At 54.6% G+C, this 19,940-nt stretch overlaps 3 protein-coding genes across 5 annotated transcripts; 1 reads left to right on the top strand and 2 right to left on the bottom strand.

Annotated features, from left to right (window-relative positions):
• The first annotated feature begins 2,591 nt into the window (after positions 1-2,591).
• On the top strand, positions 2,592-7,013 carry TMEM150A (transmembrane protein 150A). Of its 2 annotated transcripts, none has more exons than XM_081101140.1 (8): positions 2,592-2,654; positions 3,208-3,388; positions 3,838-4,020; positions 4,188-4,274; positions 5,086-5,153; positions 5,477-5,604; positions 5,828-6,005; positions 6,236-7,013. In XM_081101140.1, the coding sequence occupies exons 2-8, from the start codon at positions 3,324-3,326 to the stop codon at positions 6,472-6,474; spliced, it is 948 nt and encodes a 315-aa protein (XP_080957266.1). In that variant the 5' UTR covers positions 2,592-2,654; positions 3,208-3,323; the 3' UTR covers positions 6,475-7,013. The 2 variants fall into 2 exon arrangements, with proteins under 2 accessions (XP_080957266.1, XP_080957267.1); XM_081101141.1 differs by having other exon boundaries at positions 3,838-3,885.
• Positions 7,014-7,580: 567 nt separating this feature from the next.
• RNF181 (ring finger protein 181) lies at positions 7,581-10,788 on the bottom strand. Of its 2 annotated transcripts, XM_081101143.1 has the most exons (6): positions 10,307-10,788; positions 9,610-9,754; positions 8,697-8,827; positions 8,393-8,502; positions 7,943-8,017; positions 7,581-7,722 (listed from the first exon to the last, which is right to left on the bottom strand). In XM_081101143.1, the coding sequence occupies exons 2-6, from the start codon at positions 9,693-9,695 to the stop codon at positions 7,663-7,665; spliced, it is 462 nt and encodes a 153-aa protein (XP_080957269.1). In that variant the 5' UTR covers positions 9,696-9,754; positions 10,307-10,788; the 3' UTR covers positions 7,581-7,662. The 2 variants fall into 2 exon arrangements, with proteins under 2 accessions (XP_080957269.1, XP_080957268.1); XM_081101142.1 differs by lacking the exon at positions 10,307-10,788 and having other exon boundaries at positions 9,610-10,216.
• On the bottom strand, positions 10,783-19,687 carry VAMP5 (vesicle associated membrane protein 5). The gene is made up of 4 exons (XM_081101144.1): positions 19,644-19,687; positions 14,009-14,146; positions 12,006-13,565; positions 10,783-11,823 (listed from the first exon to the last, which is right to left on the bottom strand). The coding sequence occupies exons 1-3, from the start codon at positions 19,644-19,646 to the stop codon at positions 13,356-13,358; spliced, it is 351 nt and encodes a 116-aa protein (XP_080957270.1). The 5' UTR covers positions 19,647-19,687; the 3' UTR covers positions 10,783-11,823; positions 12,006-13,355.
• Positions 19,688-19,940: the final 253 nt, after the last annotated feature.

The raw sequence follows: 19,940 nt of genomic DNA on the forward strand, positions 1-19,940 counted from the left end.
GAGCTGGAAGAAATCCTTTGGGGTAGTGGATTCCCAGCTGATTCACAAATATAAATGAAGCCTTTACTATAGAAAGAGGAATAAAGACATTATTTTCCTACCTCTGAGCCTTTGGGAGAATCACCATAGAATGTTGAAAGTTATTCAAAACATTTTAAGCTCCCTCTTTGTATTCCTGTCCCTGAGGAATTTGATGGCCAAGGAGCCGCAGGCACCCAGCCCGAATTTCCCCAGTGATTGGAGTGAAGCTAGAAGTGAAAACCTGAGTGAATGGCTCCTCTTGCCTTTTCAGAGCCACCAGAATGACAGACTGGTTGAACTGATTTCGCTATGATGTTAAATGTATAAAAAGCCATATAGTCTTCTGTTTTCTCATTTCAGTGTTTCTGCTATGTAGATGAATAAAAAGTATGCAAATTATTTGAAAAATCCTGGAGGGAAGGTACTTTTCAAAGACTGTAATTTTTTTAACCAATAAACATTATTTTTACAAGCACTGTTTTTGCCAAGAGTTGTGAAATCACCTGTGTATGTAGGGAGGTGAAGATGAATGCCTGCTCCTAGCATTCAGCACCACAGAATCAGCACTTGAAATCTCATCTCTTGCTTAGCCTATTTTAAGAACTGTCCTGGTAGAAGTGTAACTCCCGTAGCTTTAAAGCTGGAGGGACTTTTAAAGACTTCGGGTCCTACTTCTTATCTAACTCTCCCCTACCAACTACCCATTCTGTCACAGGGAGCTCTATCGGGGTAACTCCTTACTCATACTGTCATGTTAAGCCAAATCTTCCTCCTCACAGCTCTGGAGCACTTGTCTACCCGATTTATGTTAAAACAGCCAGTTCAGAACTTGAATAGCCAGCTCTCTCAGGTCTTCTGGGATAAAGGTTGGACAGGAACACAAACCCAGATCAATAAGATAACAGTGTTGGTTATGATTGGCAAAGCTACTAATGGTAGGAAATGCTGAGGGCTCACGACACCATTGGGCAGATGAGAAAAAGGGGCCTGCGCCAATGGAAACACACCTGAGTCAGAAGATGGTGTCTCTGTGAATTAGAAAGAGGCCCCCCTTCTTCCTGGGGCACAGAGCATGGCCAGCAGAAGGTGCCCTAAATCTTACACCCCACTGGTCCATTCAGCCTGGTGTTCTTGTACAGTAATGGCTCTGTACCGCCATCCTTTAACTCAGGGGTGGGCAAACTTTTTGACTCGAGGGCCACAATGGGTTCTTAAACTGGACCGGAGGGCTGGAACAAAAGCATGGATGGAGTGTTTGTGTGAACTAATATAAATTCAAAGTAAACATCATTACATAAAACGGTACGGTTTTTTTTTTTTTTTTTTTTTTTAGTTTTATTCATTTCAAACAGGCCGGATCCGGCCCGCGGGCCTAGTTTGCCCATGGCTGCTTTAACTGCTTTTCCTGATGGAACTCGGCAAAGGGCTCTCCAGCAGGTTTCCTTTTTCACTAATTTTTCCCCCTCCCTCTCCATTTTTAACTGTCACTGAGTCCAAAGGGGTTCCTCCTTTGTCAGTGCCATGTCTGGCTTATCTGCTCCATTTCCCTAACAGTACCAGCCATTTAACCTTTCCCTAAAACGGCCTCCTGGCAGCCTGGGCCCATGCTCCCTTCCGGTAAATGATCTGTTGGCCCCGGTGTTGTCTCACAAGGGCCCTCAGCAGATGCTGGGCTTCCTTTTAGAGCGCCAGGCACCCTTCTGGCATGTGCAAGGAAGTATTCTGCCTGTTTAATTAGGAAAGGAGCCAAGAGGGCACTCTTGGCCTCGACGTTTTGATGAAGCTGAAGGGTAATTTATTCCCACAGAATTCTTCTTCCTTTTCCCAACTTGCTCTGGGTCGCCCACCTTCCTGTTACCTGCCAACACCTGGCCATGTGCGTCTACTTAGACTGGATAATCCACTGGTTAAGTGTTGAGCAGTTAGGTAACATGTTTTAGATACTGACTTCTGGACAGTAATATTCTGTGTGCTTGTTCCCTTGAAAACGCATCGGGTGCGAATAGCATCCTCCAGAGTTTGCGGAGTCGAGAAAAGCAGAAGCCAAATCCAGGGCGCTTGACTGTAAGGCAGGCTAAGGCTTCTCTGCAGACCGCCTCGCCTGGCCAGAGCAGGCGCCCGGCGCCAGCTGCAGAGATAACCCGAACTCTCACCAGCAGCGGAATGTGCCCTGCGGCGGAGCAGGCTTCCTCAGCCACGTGCACCGGGACGATCACAAGTGCAGCCGGAAGGTGGTGCAGCCCCCAGCGTCCCGCCTCCCTAAGCTTCCACCGCAGGAACCCGGGCAACAGGACTAGCCTTCCCGCATCTCGGAGACAGAGGGGCCGCTGAGTCCCACGCCACGATCCTCACGCCCAGGTTCCCCGAAGCTGGGGCGCCACCCCCTTTCCACCGGGACTGGGCGCGGGGCCTCGGGAGTTGTAGTCCTGGGCGGAGCGCGGGCCCCAGGACACTAGCGACGCGGACTCCAGGTCCCGGCGGGCGCCGCGGCGTGGCCTAGGGCGAGGGCGCGGCCGAGGGCGAGGGCGTGGCCGCCGGCCCTTTAAACCTACGGGGACGCTCCGAGGGCCGCAGCCGGGGACGGCGCCACGCGGGCTGGACGGTGCGCCGCGGCCGCAGGGCTCTCCGGGGAGGTGCGTACTGGCCCCTACTTCCCAGGACCCTCCAGGGATCACCAGAGAAGGCTCGTGCCCCGGGTCCGGGGACTTGCCTGCCGCGGGTTCCGGGCGCCCACGCGGGCGGGGGCCGGGCTGGGCTTCCCGCACGAGCGCGCGCTTCTGCGGGGCGCAGTGGTCGCGGGTTGCCGGCATGTGGCCGCCCTTCTACGGGGCCTGGACCCACACCGGGCTTGCCTGGGGCTTGGCCCCTTGACCGTCCTCACTGCTGCTTGGCTGCCAGCCCCGCTCCTTCAGGCGAGGGCGGGTGACTCCCTGTCCAGATGTTACGGCGCCACCTCAGCCCCCGAGTACCGGTGACTTTGGGGTGGGACGCGGGGGCCCCCGGTGGCTGTCAGAGGGTGGCCACGTTCTGGCGTGGGCTGAGCTCAGGGTGGGCACTCCGAGTCCTGGCGGGAGCTCCGAATCAGGTGATGACTACCTTCCTTTTCCCACCCACACCCCCCCCCCTTACCCCCACGGCTTTCACCACTCACTGGACCCTGGACTTTGACCCATCTCTCTCCACCAGGCCGGGGCAGTTGATGGTTTTGGCGAAGTATCTTAAGGTAGCTGGGCCTGCCCCCTCTTCCCCACCTACCTCTTGTCATCCCTCCCACACCACTACCACCCTGGCTCCCCTCCCTCATGACCGCCTGGATCCTCCTTCCCGTCAGCTTATCAGCATTCTCCATCACTGGCCTATGGACTGTGTGAGTAGAAGGGGGGGGGGGGGGGGGGACGGGGAACGGGGACAAAATGGGCCCAGGCTGAAGAGGGACAGGGCCCAGCCAGGACCCAACAGGAGCTTGATAGCACACACAAAGCCCCTTGTCCTGTTGCAGGCCCCAGGGCGATACCCACGGTCACTGTGGCTGTCTCCAAACCCTGGCCTGATGCCTGGACAAGTCCCTTGGGACAGGCTGGCACCACTGCTGTCCAGCAAGGTGGCCCTGACAGACATACTTTTAGCCAGGGCAACTTCCAGAGGTCCTCCAGTTTGTGGCCGTTGCTGTGGGTTCTGGTGTGGCATCAGGGCCATCCCAACTTGAGTCCCTAGCAGGGGCAATGACTATGAACGGGGCCAGAATCCAGGGAGAAGAGAATAGTCGGTGGGGGAAGGCTGGGCTGGGGTCATGGGGTGACGGTTCTGTTCCCACAGGTATGCCATGGCCGTGATGAACCGCCACGTGTGCCCTGTGGAGAACTGGTATGGCGTACTCTGCAGACAGCTTCACTCTAAAGCTCCCTTCATCTCTCTTCCCTCTTGGGCCGGGGCTGCTGCGAGCCAGACGGAGACCCTGGGTCACTGCTCTTCTCTGACATTGGCGCGCCTGCCCCCCAGGCATGGCTTCGTGCCCACTGCTTTCCACCATCCCTTTGCCCCTTGGCTTCTGTCTCAGGCAGGCCCTGGGAAGTGGGCTCTCCTGCCCCTGATAAGGGCGGTCCGGGAGGGTGGTCTCTGAGCGGCCTGACAAAGGGTTCCCCCAATCTACTCTGTCCTGCCTCCAGGTCCTACAACGAGTCCTGCTCTCCTGACCCTACTGAGCAAGGGGGTCCCAAAAGCTGCTGCACCCTGGACGATGTCCCCCTCATCAGGTAAGGCCTGGACACTGGGCAGATCAGCGAGACCCAAGCCCTTCAAGCAAAGGCCGGTCCCAAAGGGGTTCACAGGAATAATAATTATATTAAGAGCCCTTAGTAACAGTACTGCTTTCCAATGACTGTGTGTCAGGCACTGTGCGGAACATGTTACATGCATGACGTCTGATCCTCCCAGCATTGGGGCAGCTATTGTTCTATTTTATGGGAAATGAAACTGAGTATGTCGTCCATTCAGGTCACACAGCTAGTTAGTGGAGCTGCCTGGATATTTTAAAATTTTTTATGTATTTTTATTGAATTCAGAGAGGAAAGGATAGAAACATCAATGATGAGAATCATTGGCTGCCTCCTGCACACCCCACACTGGGGATTGAGCCCACAACTGGGCATATGCTCCAACTGGAATTGAACCTCGACCTCCTGGCTCATAGGTCGACACTCAACCACTGAACCACACCAGCCAGGCGAGATACCTGGGTTTAAGCTCATGCCCTCTGAGTGCCTGGCCCACGCTCTGGCTCAAAGAAAGCCAAACCAGCTACAGGCTTTGACAGTCTCAGGGAGTCCAAGGAGTCTTGGGGTTTGCTAAGCAATTCTGGGTACTCCCTAACTTGTCACACACATGAGCTCTGCTTTTTTTTGTAGGGGAGGGGGTACCAATAAGGACCATTTGTTTGTGAAAGACACTGGTCCTTCTCGGTGGCTTAAATTGGGCACAGATGAAGCAAGAGAAGGCAAGTGGGCCAGAATGGGGGCCCTCTGGTGCTCCTGCCCCTCTCACTTTGTCCTTGCCCCCTCCCCTCAGCAAGTGCGGCACATATCCCCCAGAGAGTTGCCTCTTCAGCCTCATTGGCAACGTGGGTGCTTTCATGGGTGAGTTGTGCCCTTAGCCCCCAGCCAGCCCAGTCCAGCCCACCCCACATACCCTTCCCCCCAGAAACCCCTTGCTCTCAACGCAGCCCACCCAACCAAGGGCTAAAGCAAAAGGGACCTCTTCTCTCCCTGCTCCTTAAAGACTACAGGCTGACTCCCACACAGCCACCCTGCTGGCTGGAGCCTGAGGAAACCCAGTTCACCACCTGCCCATCTATTCCCTTCTGGCCCTCAGTGTCTGGAGGGGTGAGAGCTAGCGGGCTCCTGGACGGGCTGGGCCAGAGGAAGGCGCTAATGCTGGCTCCACCCATCCTCTTCCCCAGTGGCCCTGCTCTGCCTCCTGCTCTACGGGCAGCTCCTGGAGCAGAGTCGGCATTCCTGGATTAACACCACAACACTCATCACAGGCTGCACCAATGCTGCAGGCCTCGTGGTGGTTGGAAACTTTCAGGTATACCCCCACACACACCTCTTGAACGTCCCCTAAAAGGGCATGGCTGTCTGGGGGGGTCCCGTCTCCTGAGGGCTGACCCCAGCTGCAGGGGCAGCCCCTCCAGGTTGGGGGTGGGGGAGGAGGGCCTGGGAGGGAAAGAGGGAAGAAGAGGGACAGAGAAGAGGTGAAGGGGTGGGGGAGCAGGGCTGCTTCACTGACCAGCACCTCGCTCTGGGCCCAGGTGGATCATGCCAAGTCTCTACATTACATCGGAGCTGGTGTGGCCTTCCCTGCCGGGCTGCTGTTTGTCTGCCTGCACTGTGTCCTCTCCTACCATGGAGCCACCGCCCCCCAGGACCTGGCTATGGCCTACCTGCGGATCGTGCTGGCCGCCATCGCCTTTGTCGTCCTGGTCCTCAGTATCCTTCCAGGACAGGGCAGCCAGGAAGTCCTCTAGCCCAGCCCTTCTCTCACCCAAGGTGAGGGAGACCGGCACACCTTCCAGATACCACCATCCAGGGTGGTCTCTGCTCCCTCTCCTGGGAGTTCAGGCCCCGCCCTTTGCCCCCACCTAGTTATATATCCAGGAAGGCAGGTATGTCTCCAGTCCCCACGGGTCCTACTGAACATTTCCTTAGCCCCATTCCAGGCGGCGTCTTCTTCATCCACGAGAGCTCTCAGCTGCAGCACGGAGCAGCCCTGTGCGAGTGGGTGTTTGTCATCGACATCCTCATTTTCTACGGCACCTTCTGCTATGAGTTTGGGGCAGTCTCCTCAGAGACACTGGTGGCTGCGCTGCAGCCTGCTGGCCGGGCCTGCAAGTCCTCCGGGAGCAGTAGCACCTCCACTCACCTCAACTGTGCCCCTGAGAGCATCGCCATGATCTGAGGGCTGGGGAGGGTGGCTGGCCCAGCCTCCACTACTCCCCACCCCATGTCTTCTCTGCATTCATTTTATACCAAAAACAATTTTGAGAAAGTATTCTGTTGGGATATAGGCTTCCTCACTCCTGGAGTGGCCATCCCACATCCACCTGTGCCATACAGGAGTGGGCCCTGGCAGCTGCCTGAGCTGCTCATGACCCGCTCCCCACTCTAGTATTGTCTTTATGGTTAAAGGTCACACATCCTCAGTCACCCAGCCACCCCTTCAGGTGCCTTTATACCCAGTGCCGAGGCCAGACCACTGGGGTTTCCTGCTGCAGGAACTGGGGGCTGGGAACAGCAAGAGGGATAGTGATGGGGGGTGGGGGGGGGCAGGGGAGGGTGAGCACACCTTAGTCTGTGGGAAGGCCCACTTTTGGGCCCACTGGACTGCACTGGGATTCTTCACTCTGCCCCTTATATTCTTTAGGGCAAGTACACAGGAGAACCATGTGGGTATTTTAGTACTTTTTTTTATATATCTATTAAAAGAATTCTAATTTGCATGTTTGTAGTCTGTTCTGGAGAGTCAGAGGGCCTGGTTCAGGACAGCTTTCCCTCGGCAAAGAATGCCCCTGCAGAGAGTCCTGAGTGCCCAGTGCTCTGAGAGCAGGGCTGACTCCAACAAAGGATGCCGGGTACTAGCCCAACATCCCTTGAGGGCTTGAAGCCCTTTTTGGGCTAAAGAACTGACCGACCTGATCATTTCCTACTTCCTTCCCCCACTCAGAGTCTGGTTTGAAATTTAATTCCTTAGGGGATGGGGATGGGGAGCATGTAAAGAACGGCTTTAAAATGTTAGGAACCAAAAGAAAGCGCCTGGAATTTCAAGGTTGACTGAAAATTACAGGGGGAAAGGAGCGCATCTTTAAATATCTACTGGGTGCCAGATGGTGACATATTCTGCTTTCCAGCTACAAACACATAGACCCAGTGGCCAGGTTCTTGGCCGGGGCTTCACTGCCCTCAGGCCAGCAGGCTTTTAGCAAGGGAAAGGTATGCAGCCTGGTGCCTTCTGCAGCCCAGGCCCCCTTCCCCAGCAGCAGTCGGGCCCTAAGCAATGCAGCCACAAGGTGGGTAAAGAAATCTTTAATGAGGATTTGAGGTCGAAGAGGAAGACGTTGTGCAGGGCCAGTGCGTGGCCCCAGCTGCCTCATGTGTACATGGCTCCATGCAGGTTCTCCAGTCGGTGTTTCTCCTGCTCCTTGCGAGCCTGAAGGAGAGGCAGGGGCCGCATCTGAAGGCCGGTGGGCGAACGGATGGGCCAGCTCTCCTGGGACTGGCTCACACTGTGCAGGCCCCGGGCATCTGGGGCTCCGCACCAACGTTACTGGGAACGCAGCCACGGCCTACCCAGCTTTGCCGAGTTAGGAGATGAGAGCATGGAGGACAGCCAGAGGGAGCCACCCCCTCCACTTACCACCAGCTCCTACCTTATCCCGTTTGTGTTCTTCATAAGTATCATCATCGGTGGGCAGTTCATGTCGGCAGAGGGGGCAGGAATTTGTCTGGGGAAAAAACAGCAGTGTTCTAGCCCAGGTCTGGTCTTTATAAGCCAGTGGTCCTCAACCTTCTGGCCCTTTAAATACAGTTCCTCATGTTGTGACCCAACCATAAAATTATTTTCGTTGCTACTTCATGACTGTAATGTTGCTGTTATGAATCGTAATGTAAATATCTGCTATGCAGGATGTCTTAGGCGGCCCCTGTGAAAGGGTCGTTCAACTGCCAAAGGGGTTGCGACCCACAGGTTGAGATCCGCTGTTATAAGCTAATCTCCATCCCCTGCTCCCAATTCTCACCCTGACCCCTCTTCCTTCTCTGATTCCCCCAACAGTTCATAAAAATAAAGGGGCTGGAGAACTGGGCAGGGTGAGCAGTACCTTGCTTAGCCAGGGCAGAATGCAGTCGGAATGGAAGAAGTGATGGCAAGGCATCTCAATGGCAGTCTCCTCCTCCTCGAATTCCAAAAGGCACACGGGGCACTTGAGCTCTTCGGGAGGGAGTGCTCATCAGGAGAGCTGCCCCAGCCCCACCTCCCGGCTCCCACTCCTACAGGTCACCTGCCCCAACCTGGCCTGAAAAACCGAGGGGCCAATCCACAGTCTGGCTTGGGGGGTGGGGGGGCAATGGGGGGTGAGGTCGGGCAGACCGGCCTCAAAGAGCAGAAAGAATCAGTGTTCTCACCAGACCGACAGCCCCTCATGACAGTCCTGGGGAGGCTCTCAACCGCAGTCTTGGCAGCAGGTGGAGGCAGGTGGTGGTCCCAATCTACTCCCAGCCCCAAGTCTTCAAAGTCCACACTGATGAAAAGCGACCTGAGCCGAAGGACGCGAGGTCAGAAAACCACCCTTTCTCTTCGCCTCCGCACCTCGCCCCGGCGTCCACCGGTCAAGCAAGACCCTCTCCAGCCGGGAACAGCCACCCCCGTGCGCAGTGCCCAACAGGTTACCGTGCAGCCGTGGGCAAACTACGGCCCGCGGGCCGGATCCCGCCCGTTTGAAATGAATAAAACTATTGAAAAAAAAAGACCGTACCCTTTTATGTAATGGTGTTTACTTTGAATTTATATTAGTTCACACAGACACTCCATCCATGCTTTTGTTCCGGCCCTCCGGTCCAGTTTAAGAACCCATTGTGGCCCTCCAGTCAAAAAGTTTGCCCACCCCGTTAAGGGCAGAGCGAGAAGTGATTGACAGCTGCTGTCACGGCCCCAACCACGCAGGCTGCTTACTCCCACGGCACGCAGGAGGCCACGGGCGCCGAGAGGCTGCTCGGGCCCCGCAGGAATGACTTGGGAAGCCGGACTCCAGCGGCAGCGCGGCGAGCTGGTCGCCCTGCCACGCCCCCGCGGCGCCCTCTCCACCTCCCCGCCCCGCTCCCTCCCGCCCGACTCCCCCGAGTCCACCAGCTCGTCTTCCCGAAACCCCCTACCGGGAGGCCCAGGGCCCACCCCAAGCACCGACTTCCCCTCGAGTCGAGCCTCCGGACTCACTCCTCCGCCCTCCCCCGGCTCTGCCGCCCCAGGTCGCCCGCCTTCTCCAGCCAGCCCCGGCCCGGACACCCGCGCCCGGCCCCGCCGCCCGCCCCGCGCACCCACCTCGCGATCGCCAGCAGGATGTTGGTTCGGGCCTCCCGCTCGGAGGCCGATGGCTCGCAGTCGTGTTCATCGAAGTAGGACGCCATCTCTGACACAGCAGCCCTCCGACCCCACGGACTGCGGCTTCGCGGCTCCGGCCAATAAGCTAGCGAGGCGAGAGAAAGTGGCCAATCACAGCACGCGAAAGGCGGACACCGCCGGTCCTCACCTGCACGGAAAGCGGAAGTATTCGCTCTCTCGCCTCTCATTGGCTCGAGTGAGTCAGGTGACCAAAGGCTAAAGCCAATGGCAGGGACCGGGGCGGATCAGAAAACATTTTGGGATCCGAGCCCAGGTTAGACAGGTACGGGGAGTGACGGTTGGGCGCCCGTGAGAAGCCGGGTGGGTGCCTGGGAGGCAGGGTGTCCTCGGTCGGCGCCGCGGATCAGAGGGTCTCGGCGATGCAGATGCTGAAGGTCCCGGGGCGCAGTCTTCACAGTCCAGGGGGAGAAGGAGTCGGCGCTTCCCGCTGCCCTGCCCCGGGCCCACCGGGCACTAATGCACCCCCTGAGCTCTAGTTGGTTCAGGAGTTGGCTCTTGAATCCTCCCCTATCTACCCCCCTCAAACAAAACAAACAACAACAACAACAAAAAACACCTTTGTGCTCATTTCCAACCAAGAAAGGGAGTATCCCTGATGGGGAACCTGTGGCCTTACCTGCTCCTGGTTATCAGCGTGACCTTCAGCCCATTGCTCAACTTCTCCCCTTGCTCCTGTAGAGTTAGTGGCTTGAATAAAATAAGTAGTTTGTATTAAGGTCGCCGAAGGAGGTACTCAGGAGGCCGAAAGTGGTGAAGAATTATAAATGTATCAGGTCATCAGAAAACCAGATGGGCTGAGCGCCCAAATGGTGCCAGCACCCAGAGAGGAGAAGTCAGACTCTAGGCGGGCTTTTTCAGCAGGGAATTGCGAATCCTGGGCAAGTCCAGAGGAGAAAGTTGCTGATCTCAGCAAACGGGATGTGGTCTAAGCAAAAGGGAATGTCGGTTGGGAAATGATCTAAAGGTCAGTTTCCCAAGGGAGGTGATAAGGATTTGATTATTTGATCAAATTTAATAGATTGTATCCCTGAATACCCATTAGTCTCCTGGAGAGGGGTTGCAGCTTCAGGGGGGGAAAAAATTTTTTTTTTTAGACTTAACCCTCAAAGATTCTGATTTAACTGATCTAGGCCTGGGTGTGGTATTTTTATAAGTTCCACAAGTGATTCTAACGTGAGGCAGGGTTGAGCACCACAGCACTAAATGATTTGATGGACAAGTTACCATTTATTTGCCACCTGGAACCCTTACATTGATGGATATGGGAGATAAATATCATTATCCCTTTTACACACATAAAACCCAAGCCAAGGAAGTGACTTGCCCAAGTTCACGTGGCCTCTAAGTGAAGGCCAAGTGCTATCCTCCATCTTTCCCAGGGCAAGCAAGATGGTAATGAGCTCACGGGGAGTGTTACCAGACAGGTACCTGGCCCGAGCTGGTCTGCTGGACGGGCTGTAGTGTGTAGGTTCTTGACTCCGTGTAGGCAAGATTTCACAACACAAGTCCAGGTGCTTTTGAGGATATGTTTATTAAAGCTGGGGGAAGTGAAACAAGGAAGGGTTTAGGATGGAAGAAGCCATAGGAGAGAGCCTCAGCCGGCTGCTTCTGCTCTCTAGAAAGAAGTGAGCCAACGTGAGGCTGCTGTCAGCTCACTGGAGTCAGAGAAAAGGGGGCCTTGGGGAGAGGTTCAGGGCAGGGCGTTAGCCTTGGACGAGCTGCCCCTGCTCAATGCTCCCCTGGTTACAATTCTCACGGGATTCCTTAGAGTTTAGGAGATCATGCCTCAGGGGAAAGAAGAGGGGGAAGGAAAGGCCCAGACATATTCCTGGAAGGGAGAGTGTGCACTGGGGTCCTAAGTTTTGAGGGTTTTAAAGGCTGGGAGTGTGGGGGAAGTCTTAGGGAAGGATCTCAATAGAATATTCCTCAGCTTTTCCAGGTGTATCCTTTCAGGGTTGTGGTGTCCACTGATTGATCGGTGCCAGGGCAGAGGATCATTAGTAATGGAAGCTGGTCCTGGTGTCACCCATCTGGTTTTGCTGTTTTTCCTAAGCCTGGAACTGAAATACAACTGAGGCCTAGGTGTTACCTCTAGGACAGTGGTTCTCAACCTTGGCTGCACATTAGAATCACCTGGGAATCTTTAAAATCCTGATTTCTGGGCCTCATCCTCCGGAAATTCTGTTTCTTTGTTATGGGGTGGGGCCACAACATTAGTAACAAAGAAACAGAATTTCCTGAGGATGAGGCCCAGAAATCAGGATTTTAAAAAGATTCCCAGGTGATTCTAATGTGCAGCCAAGGTTGAGAACCACTGCTCTAGGAGGAAAAGTCAGGGAGGTCTAAACTGCACAGATATCGGCCATTGATATGCCAGAGGAGGAAAAGCCACCCTGGTTTTGAGGTCTGGCAGCAATTTTGCTCATTGCTAGGCACCCGGGACTTTCTGCTCTAGTGACCTTCTGTAACTTGCCGGGAAATGCTTGGCCAGCTGGTTCAGCTCTGTCTCAATTTCCCCATTCCACTTGCCAAGGAATTTTCCCAGCTTGCTGTCCTACCTCAGAAGTAATGAGTTCTGGTGAGGGGTCCACACAACTCTCAGGTTTGTTCTTATTTCTCTTCCAGTAGCCCTCTCTCTACTTAACTAGGAACTGCTTCTGTTACTCACTTGACCCTGAATTCCCCTTCCTTCCCACACTTGAGTTTGAAATGCAGTTAAGGCCGCCCCAGCTTGGGTTACTCTGGTCTTGGCAGGGCCTTCCTTCCTTCTTCCATGGCCTTTACCCAATGATCTTTCCTGTGGCCCTGAAGGCACTGCCTACTTGGCCCCGTGTAGCCCTGGAGCTTTAAAAAGCCCAAATTCTCTCCTACAGGGCAAACTTCAGGTCATCCTTTGTGACTGCATCACAACACCACAGACACCCTTCCCGTTTTCACTGCCACCTGCCTCATCTGTGACCTGATGCAAAGCTTGAGGGAAACCATGGGCGGAGAAATTAGGAAGGGGGAAGTGTTCAGAGGGCAACAAGTCTAGCCTCTCACTTTGTGATATTAAATCTCTGAAGTGTTTCCCTCTTTGGCATCCCATCTGGAGTCCCATTGGTCCTCTCAGCATCCCCAAGACATCAGAATCATAACAGATTTCGTTCTCAGGGAAAGAGGCTCAGAGGACACCAGTTGAAGGGTCTGGTTTCGGGGCTGTTATGCCTTTACACCTGCACTCCAGAAGGATATGTCTGTGTAGGGCTGGACCAAGTAGGGAAGTGAGAGGAAGGGGCCACTTCCCAAGGAGGGAGTCATTGGGGTGGTAGCCTTTCTAAGCAGCCCAAGGGGTGGAAGCAGAGCAGAATGAACAACCTGGAGACCTTCAAAGACACACACACACACACACACACACACACACACCCCAGCTGTTAACCAAACAGCACTTTTTAACCAAGCAGCAGTGTTTACTGAGCTCCAAGGGGGGCTGGCCTGGCATGGCCAGTGCAGCAGGCTGCCCTCAAGGGCCAGCCAGTGGCGTGACAGGAGATGCAGAGGTGCACACTTTGGGGCTGCCCTCAGGCGCTCACTGGGGTGGCTCAGATAGGAGCAAATGCCAAAGTTCTTTGGAGACCAGAATCAGCCAGTGTGGCCATTCGGCCTCTCCTCCAGGCCCAACTGGGTCAGTCCCCAGGCCCCGAGGCAGCACCTGAGTCCTGGGCCTGTGGGCCACTGCTGCCCTCACTTCTCTGTGGGAGAAAGATGACCAGCAACACAATCAGGATGATGAGCAGGCCACCGCCCACCACCAGCCCCAAGTAGATACGCCAACGGATGTTCTCCCAGCGCTTCTTCTGGGCCAGGGTCTTGGTTGTCTTGCTGAAAGCTGAGCTCTGTAGATGTCCCCAGACATAGGATAGGAGTTAGTGGTTCCCTAGAGCCCTGAAGCCAGCTCCTCCCAATCCCGCCCCAGCAAGGTGTCGTCTCCTCCTGCATCCTTCCCATCTGCATGTTCCCTCTCCCCCACAGCCTGCCCTGGAACCCTCCCAGCCTGACTCCTAGACTCAGACACTGGTGTAGCCTTAACTTGCAGCCCTTTGGGCTAACCTCCAGTTAACCATGCCAATTTTCAACCTTTAGGAAGCTCCACAGCTTCAAACCAAGGCCTACTACCCATTGCATATCTAGGCTAGGGGGCGTCAAGAAACCCACAGGCCCCACACTGGCCCTCAGGTCCCACCAAGGGCCTGGAGGCACTGAGCACAGCCTATGCGCTCCCTATCAGGGCTCCTGCCAGCCTCTCCCTCCCGCCTCCCTGTTTCCCCAGGCCTCACACCATGTTCAGGAGTTGGTCGGAACGCTGCTCCAGCTCCGAGAGTTTCCCATCACGCTCCAGGACCTTGTCAAAGTTGTTGAGCATGATTTCCGTCACCTCGTCCGCCTGGCGCTGGCACTGCTCCAAATCTTTCCCTGCCTGGACACAAAGCCCAAGGTCAGGGCTGAATGAAGCCCCCAGCCGGCCCTCACCTGGTACTGAAATCTAGAGGTCTCCTCGGTCAGTGTGTGGTGTGTGTGTGTGTGTGTGTGTGTGTGTGTGTGTGTGATGTATGGCAGGGGAAACAGCATCTTTCATGTGAGGATATATGTGTGGAGTAAAGGGCCAACCTCCTGGGTGTGTATGGCTCACCTTGGTCTCACAGGCCCCTCCTCTTGCCCATCAAAGCAGGTCCTAGGATAGCCAGCTTCCTCTAAGGTGCCCCAGGATGGGACCTTCCCAGAACCCCACCCTTCCACAAAGCAGATACTTTTCTCACCTGCTCTAGGGTGGCCTCTAGCCGATGGTTCTAGGATGGCACACTGGCCCGCTGGCTTCCCCCAGCAAAGAAGAGGAAACCAAGCTACTTGGCTAGAGTCCAGCTAGAAAGATCCACCCCCAGAGCTAAAAAAGTACTTCTGGACCATCACACGTCATAGCTTCTGCCTAAGCCACAGGCACACACAAAGACACACACTGAGATCCGCTCTCCCTCCTTGGGCCTCTGAGTGGTCAGGCCAGTTCTGACCAGGCTCGGATCTTACCCAACAAAAGTACCCAGCTCATTTTAGAGGACTGGGAAGGGAGGTGCAGGGTCCAATTTGGGGGAGGTTGGGAGGACGGGTGAGAGGGAAAAAAGCATGGGTCACACACAAGAAAAGAACTAGGCTTTGGACACATGCAACTGAGAGAGACCCAGGGCAGGAGGTCCTGGTTGGACAGCTGGAGGTCCAGGAGCAGGTTGAGACACAGATCAGGGAGATGAATATGAGAGGATTAACAAACCACAGCAATTCCCTCCTCCCATTCTAGTTCCCCACAGCCCATCCCTCTTCTCTCCTCTCCACAGAACATGGGCCAAGCTCCCTTTCCTGCCATACCATATTGTCCATTGTCTACAGTAGACACTTTGGCACTTGACTGAATTCCACTTAAAACCACAGAAAGGGAAGGTATCTGGTGGTTACAGAGGGCCACCTCCTACTCAGGCAAGAATCTTCATTCAGGATCCTTGCACACAACCTCCAGGCAGCCCCAGCTCATGAGTCTACCTCCCCAACTGGGCCACAAGCTCCCAGAGGGAGGGCAGGGCCCGGTGCCCTTCTTTTGTCTGCCTGGAATCAGGGCCCCGGGAGACCAGCACAGTGCTGGCCATTGCGAGGACTCGGTGAGTGAGTCATTTGCATTATAGCCTGTCCAAAAGCAACTCTTATTTTCAAGAGCTGTTACCCCCGTGTGTTTATCTAGCCCAGCAGGAGTTTCGAGGGGTAAACCAAAGTAGGTCAATATTTGCTCATGAGCTAGAAAAGAAATATTTGCTTCAAGAGGCAAACCATGGTAGACGGGTATGCTCACCGGCCAGGGGAGCAGTGCTGAGGAGCAAGGAGGAATCACAAAGAGAACAGGGAAACCATACCCCTCTCTACCACATCATGACCACTATTATGATGACTAGATTATTCAACAAGGTTCCATTACGTGGAGTCTCTCGCGTTCAAACAGTACAAGGCATCCTCACATTCAAATCGTCTGAGGCAAAAACTTGGGAATGGACAAAGATTTGAAAATGAGAATCACTGCTAGAGGTTGGTGGGACGTTGGATATTTATTTTTTCTACTCCGAAGACTACAGCTGTTGTTTTTCTCCTCCATGGGGTGACATTGGGTCACATTCTCTAAGAGAGCCGGCTGTACCTCCCACTGCAATCTGCAGCCTCCTTCCCCCACGAGGCACCAGGCCTGTCTGGACCCCAGATGGTTCCAGGCCTAAAGGAACACATTCGCTCCAAGGAACACAGCAGCCTCAGACTCAAGTCTCTGGCCCTCCCTGGCCCCACTCAACTAAAGAACTACAGGATGTGGAAGGAGGTAGCGACCAGAGATCAAGGCCAAGCTGCCTGCTGCCACATTGAATGCAGCCTAGTGCCAGGCACGCAGAAGCCATTTGGGAAATATTTTCTGAATGAATTGTGCCTGTTCTTAAGAAGATCCCTAAAGGCTGAGGAAAGAGCCATATAGGACACAATTAGAAAAGAGTAGAGTTACACTGGGAGATGGAAATAGGGAGTATTAGAGCTGCCCACAGAGCAGTGATTCCTGAGAACCTTCATAGAGTGGGTGGGGTGAGCCCTGGAAGACTGGGGTGGAGCTGGGGCATTCTTGAGGGCTAGGCAAAGGGTAAGGGTGGAGGGGCAGGGTGGGCCAGAGAAAAGTCAAGAAGAGGACGCGCAGGCCCTGGCTGGGCAGCTCGGTTGGTTAGAGCGTTGTCCCGATAGGCCCAAGTTGCAGGTTTGGGCACATACAGGAATCAACCAAATGAATGCATAAGTAAGTGGAACAACAAATCAATCGCTCTCTCAAGTCAATAAAAATAATAATAATAAAATAAATTTTAGGAAAGAAGAGGAAGCTCACTTGGCGGGAGGGATGGTACAGGTCTCTGAGCCAAGGGCGACACCGCAGAGGCGCTTCAGGATAATCTATCTGTTGGTGGTAGGCTGGCATGTTTGGAAGTGAGAGAACTTAAAACAGAGAGGCCAGCCAGACAGGGTGAGAAGAGAAGTGCCATCAGTAAGTGTGTGAGATGTCCACTGGGGGCGAGGGGGTGGGGAGGGAGGCAGAGAATGTAGAGGATGGGGGTACGGGGCGGGAGAGGGGGGGTAGGGGGGAAGGCACTTCCAAGTCCTTTCAGGGGCCTGAAGAGCTTGAGGTTGTGAGCAGGGGGAGAGGGAGCAGCAGTATAGTTGGCAGACAGAGGGTGGGAGTTCTCCAGGAAATGTGATTGACAGACAGTTATCCTCTGTACAGAATAGCCCTCCTTTGACACTCAGGTGTCCCATCAGATTTTTCCAGGCCAACTGCCTTTGGTTCTTCTGAAAACAAAGCTCTCAAAATCTCTCTCACCCTCGTATCTCTCCTCATGACCAAGGACATGACCTTTCTGACCTTCCACTTCCTCATCTACAAAGTGATGACAATAATAATATCTACCATGATGTTAGCTAAGACATGTGACATATTATAAATAGCGTCCTTAGCACAATACCTGACACACCCTAGATGCTCGATAAGTAATAGCTATTCTTACTGATTTAGCTCAACTTTCCCTAGCTTTTTATTTTTTAATATATTTTATTGATTTTTTTTACAGAGAGGAAGGGAGAGGGATAGAGAGTTTGAAATATCGATGAGAGAGAAACATCGATCAGCTGCCTCCTGCACACCCCCTCCTGGGGATGTGCCCGCAACCAAGGTGCATGCCCTTGACTGGAATCGAACCTGGGACCCCTCAGTCCACAGACCGACGCTCTATCCACTGAGCCAAACCTGTTAGGGCTCCCTAGCTTTTTTTGTTTTTGTTTTTTTTAATAGTCAGATCCCAAGCACTACACAATACTGGGGCTCAATAAAATCTTTGCCATCCAAGCCAGCTCTTCTTTATGGTAAACGTGTGCCCTTAATTGTTTCTAACAATTAAGAACTTTACATGGGCCTTTGAGAACCTGCATCTAGTTTATTCCCATCAGGCACTACAGGCTATTGAAGTTTTACCTCTTGACAGTAATAACAGCCACCATTCAATGGACACCACTCTAAGCCAAGCACCATGCTAGCTGTCAGTTCACTTTATCTCATTTAATCCTCACAATAATCCATTGAGGACAGTACTATTATCCCAGTTTTATAAGAAACTGAGGCTCCGAGGGGTTAAAGCACCTGGGCAAGGTCACAGAGCCAGTGAGGAAACGACCTGAGAGTTGAACCAACATAGACTCCAAGGACCACATTCTGAATGCTTGTGCTAACCCGAATGCAGGCAAGGGGAGGCCAAAGGCTTCAGCTGACTGGCTAACGCCTCACCAGGCCTTTGGATGCTGCCAACTCAACTTGTATGCATATGAAGAAGGCCAAACCCACATGCTTTGGACAGTACATGAGAGAGGACCATCTAAAAGATGAATGAATTCAAGTCATCATCCATTCAATTTCCATCTTTCCTATCACTGTTCCTGCTCCACCCCTGATATCCATCATCATGTCCATCCAGCACAAAGGAAACACAAGAAATATTTGATTGAATGGATTAGAGAAGGGAAGGGAAAGGAAGAAGGACCAGGTAGGGAAGGGGGCTGGGAAAAAGGAAGGGATCGAGCTGTGGGCAGAGAAAGGGGCAAGAGCGAAAGAACAGAGGAATGGGGATAGGAGAAAGGGGGGAGGGGGGAGATCAATTTATTCTTCCCAAGCTCTGATCTACCATTTGCCTCAAATGAACCTGTGAGAGTCCCAGAGTTTCCCAGTTTCCCCCAATAAATTACCCTGCCCTCAGCTTTCATTTCAGGAGTTCGTTCTTCTCCCCAAAGGCTAACCCCTCTCCCCGCGTGATCCCTTGCCCTGCACACTGGGAAGTGGGCTCTGGACTCTGTCCCATTCTCAAGAGCCTCCCTCAGTTTCCTGGCACGGCCTTACAGCTCAGCACTACCTTCCTGCCCAGCTTCCTCTTCCTGCCTCCAGTTCCCCGGAGATGAGGCCATGCTGGCATGGCAACCGCTAGCGGCCCTTCCATCCCACCTCCGCCAGCCTCTCTACAGCAGCACCTTAAAGCACCAAGCCTGCTTCCCGCTGGGCCCATCTTCCCACGGGGAGGGGAGGACAGCAACTGCCACCACCTGTTCCTGACACCTTTGCCTTGGAGATGGCAAGTGAGGGCAGAGCCCAGAATCTGGAGCCAGGGTGGCGGAGTGGCGATGACTCAACTCAGGAATGTGTCCCCAGATAGGGGTGAGGAGGGAGTTAGGCCTCTGCCACACTCTGATAACTTCAGTGGAACTTTTAAACAACTTCCTTCCTCTTTCACCCCCAAAAACCTGCCACCCCATCTGCTCAGGTGCCTACTTCCCCTGCGGGGCTTGCCTCCTCACGGCCCCAGGGGGGGCTGAGGCGGTGATCACATTACCTACCACTTCTCAGGAGGAGTGCCAGGCAGGTAGGTCTCTGCCATTCTATCTCCTTTAACCTCCCACGGACCGACCCATGGACCGACCCAGCAGGGCAGGTATCGCTGACCCGCTTCTCCGGGGCGGAAAAGGAGGCTCAGGGCGGTTAAGTGACTTGCCCCGGGTCACAGAGCCGGGAAGTGGCCACCACCAGGCTCTCAGCCTGACCCTGAAGCCGATGCTGGTGTAATCACTTGGCTCGGAAAGTGGAGGCAAGTCCCGCTCACTCCGCGCGGGGCAGCCGGGATGGGGCTCGGGCCACCCTTTCCGAAACTCCCTGGCTCAAGGTCAGCGCAGGGGCTGACCCAGCCCGGCCCCAGCAGCGGTAGCCTCGCGCGGGGGACTGCAGTCACGGAGGACGCCCCACCCTCGGACAACTGTCACACCCGCTGTGCGCGTCCTCTGCCCCTCGCCCGGCCCACCCTACCCGCGTGGCCCCTCACCATCGCTGCTGCCGCTGCTGGGCTCGCTCTTGCTCCTCTGCCCACAGCGGCCCCCGTGCCAGAGCTCGGGAGGAAGCAGAGGGGCGGGGCAGGGCGGGGCGGAGGGGGGGCGCCTTCCCCCACAACCGAGACCAAGTTCAAATTAAACCGAAAGCAGAAGGCTGCGGCGACCCGGTCCAGAGGGCGCCTCCTCCTGGGCCAGCGGACCCAGCTTCGGAGGACTCCCCAGCCTCCTGCACTGGGGCTACGTTCGAGCAGCCGGGCACCAGGTCTGCACGCTGGCCACACCTCGGCCCT

Source organism: Myotis nattereri, assembly GCF_964212035.1.
Source record: "Myotis nattereri genome assembly, chromosome: 10".
NCBI lineage: Eukaryota > Metazoa > Chordata > Mammalia > Chiroptera > Vespertilionidae > Myotis > Myotis nattereri.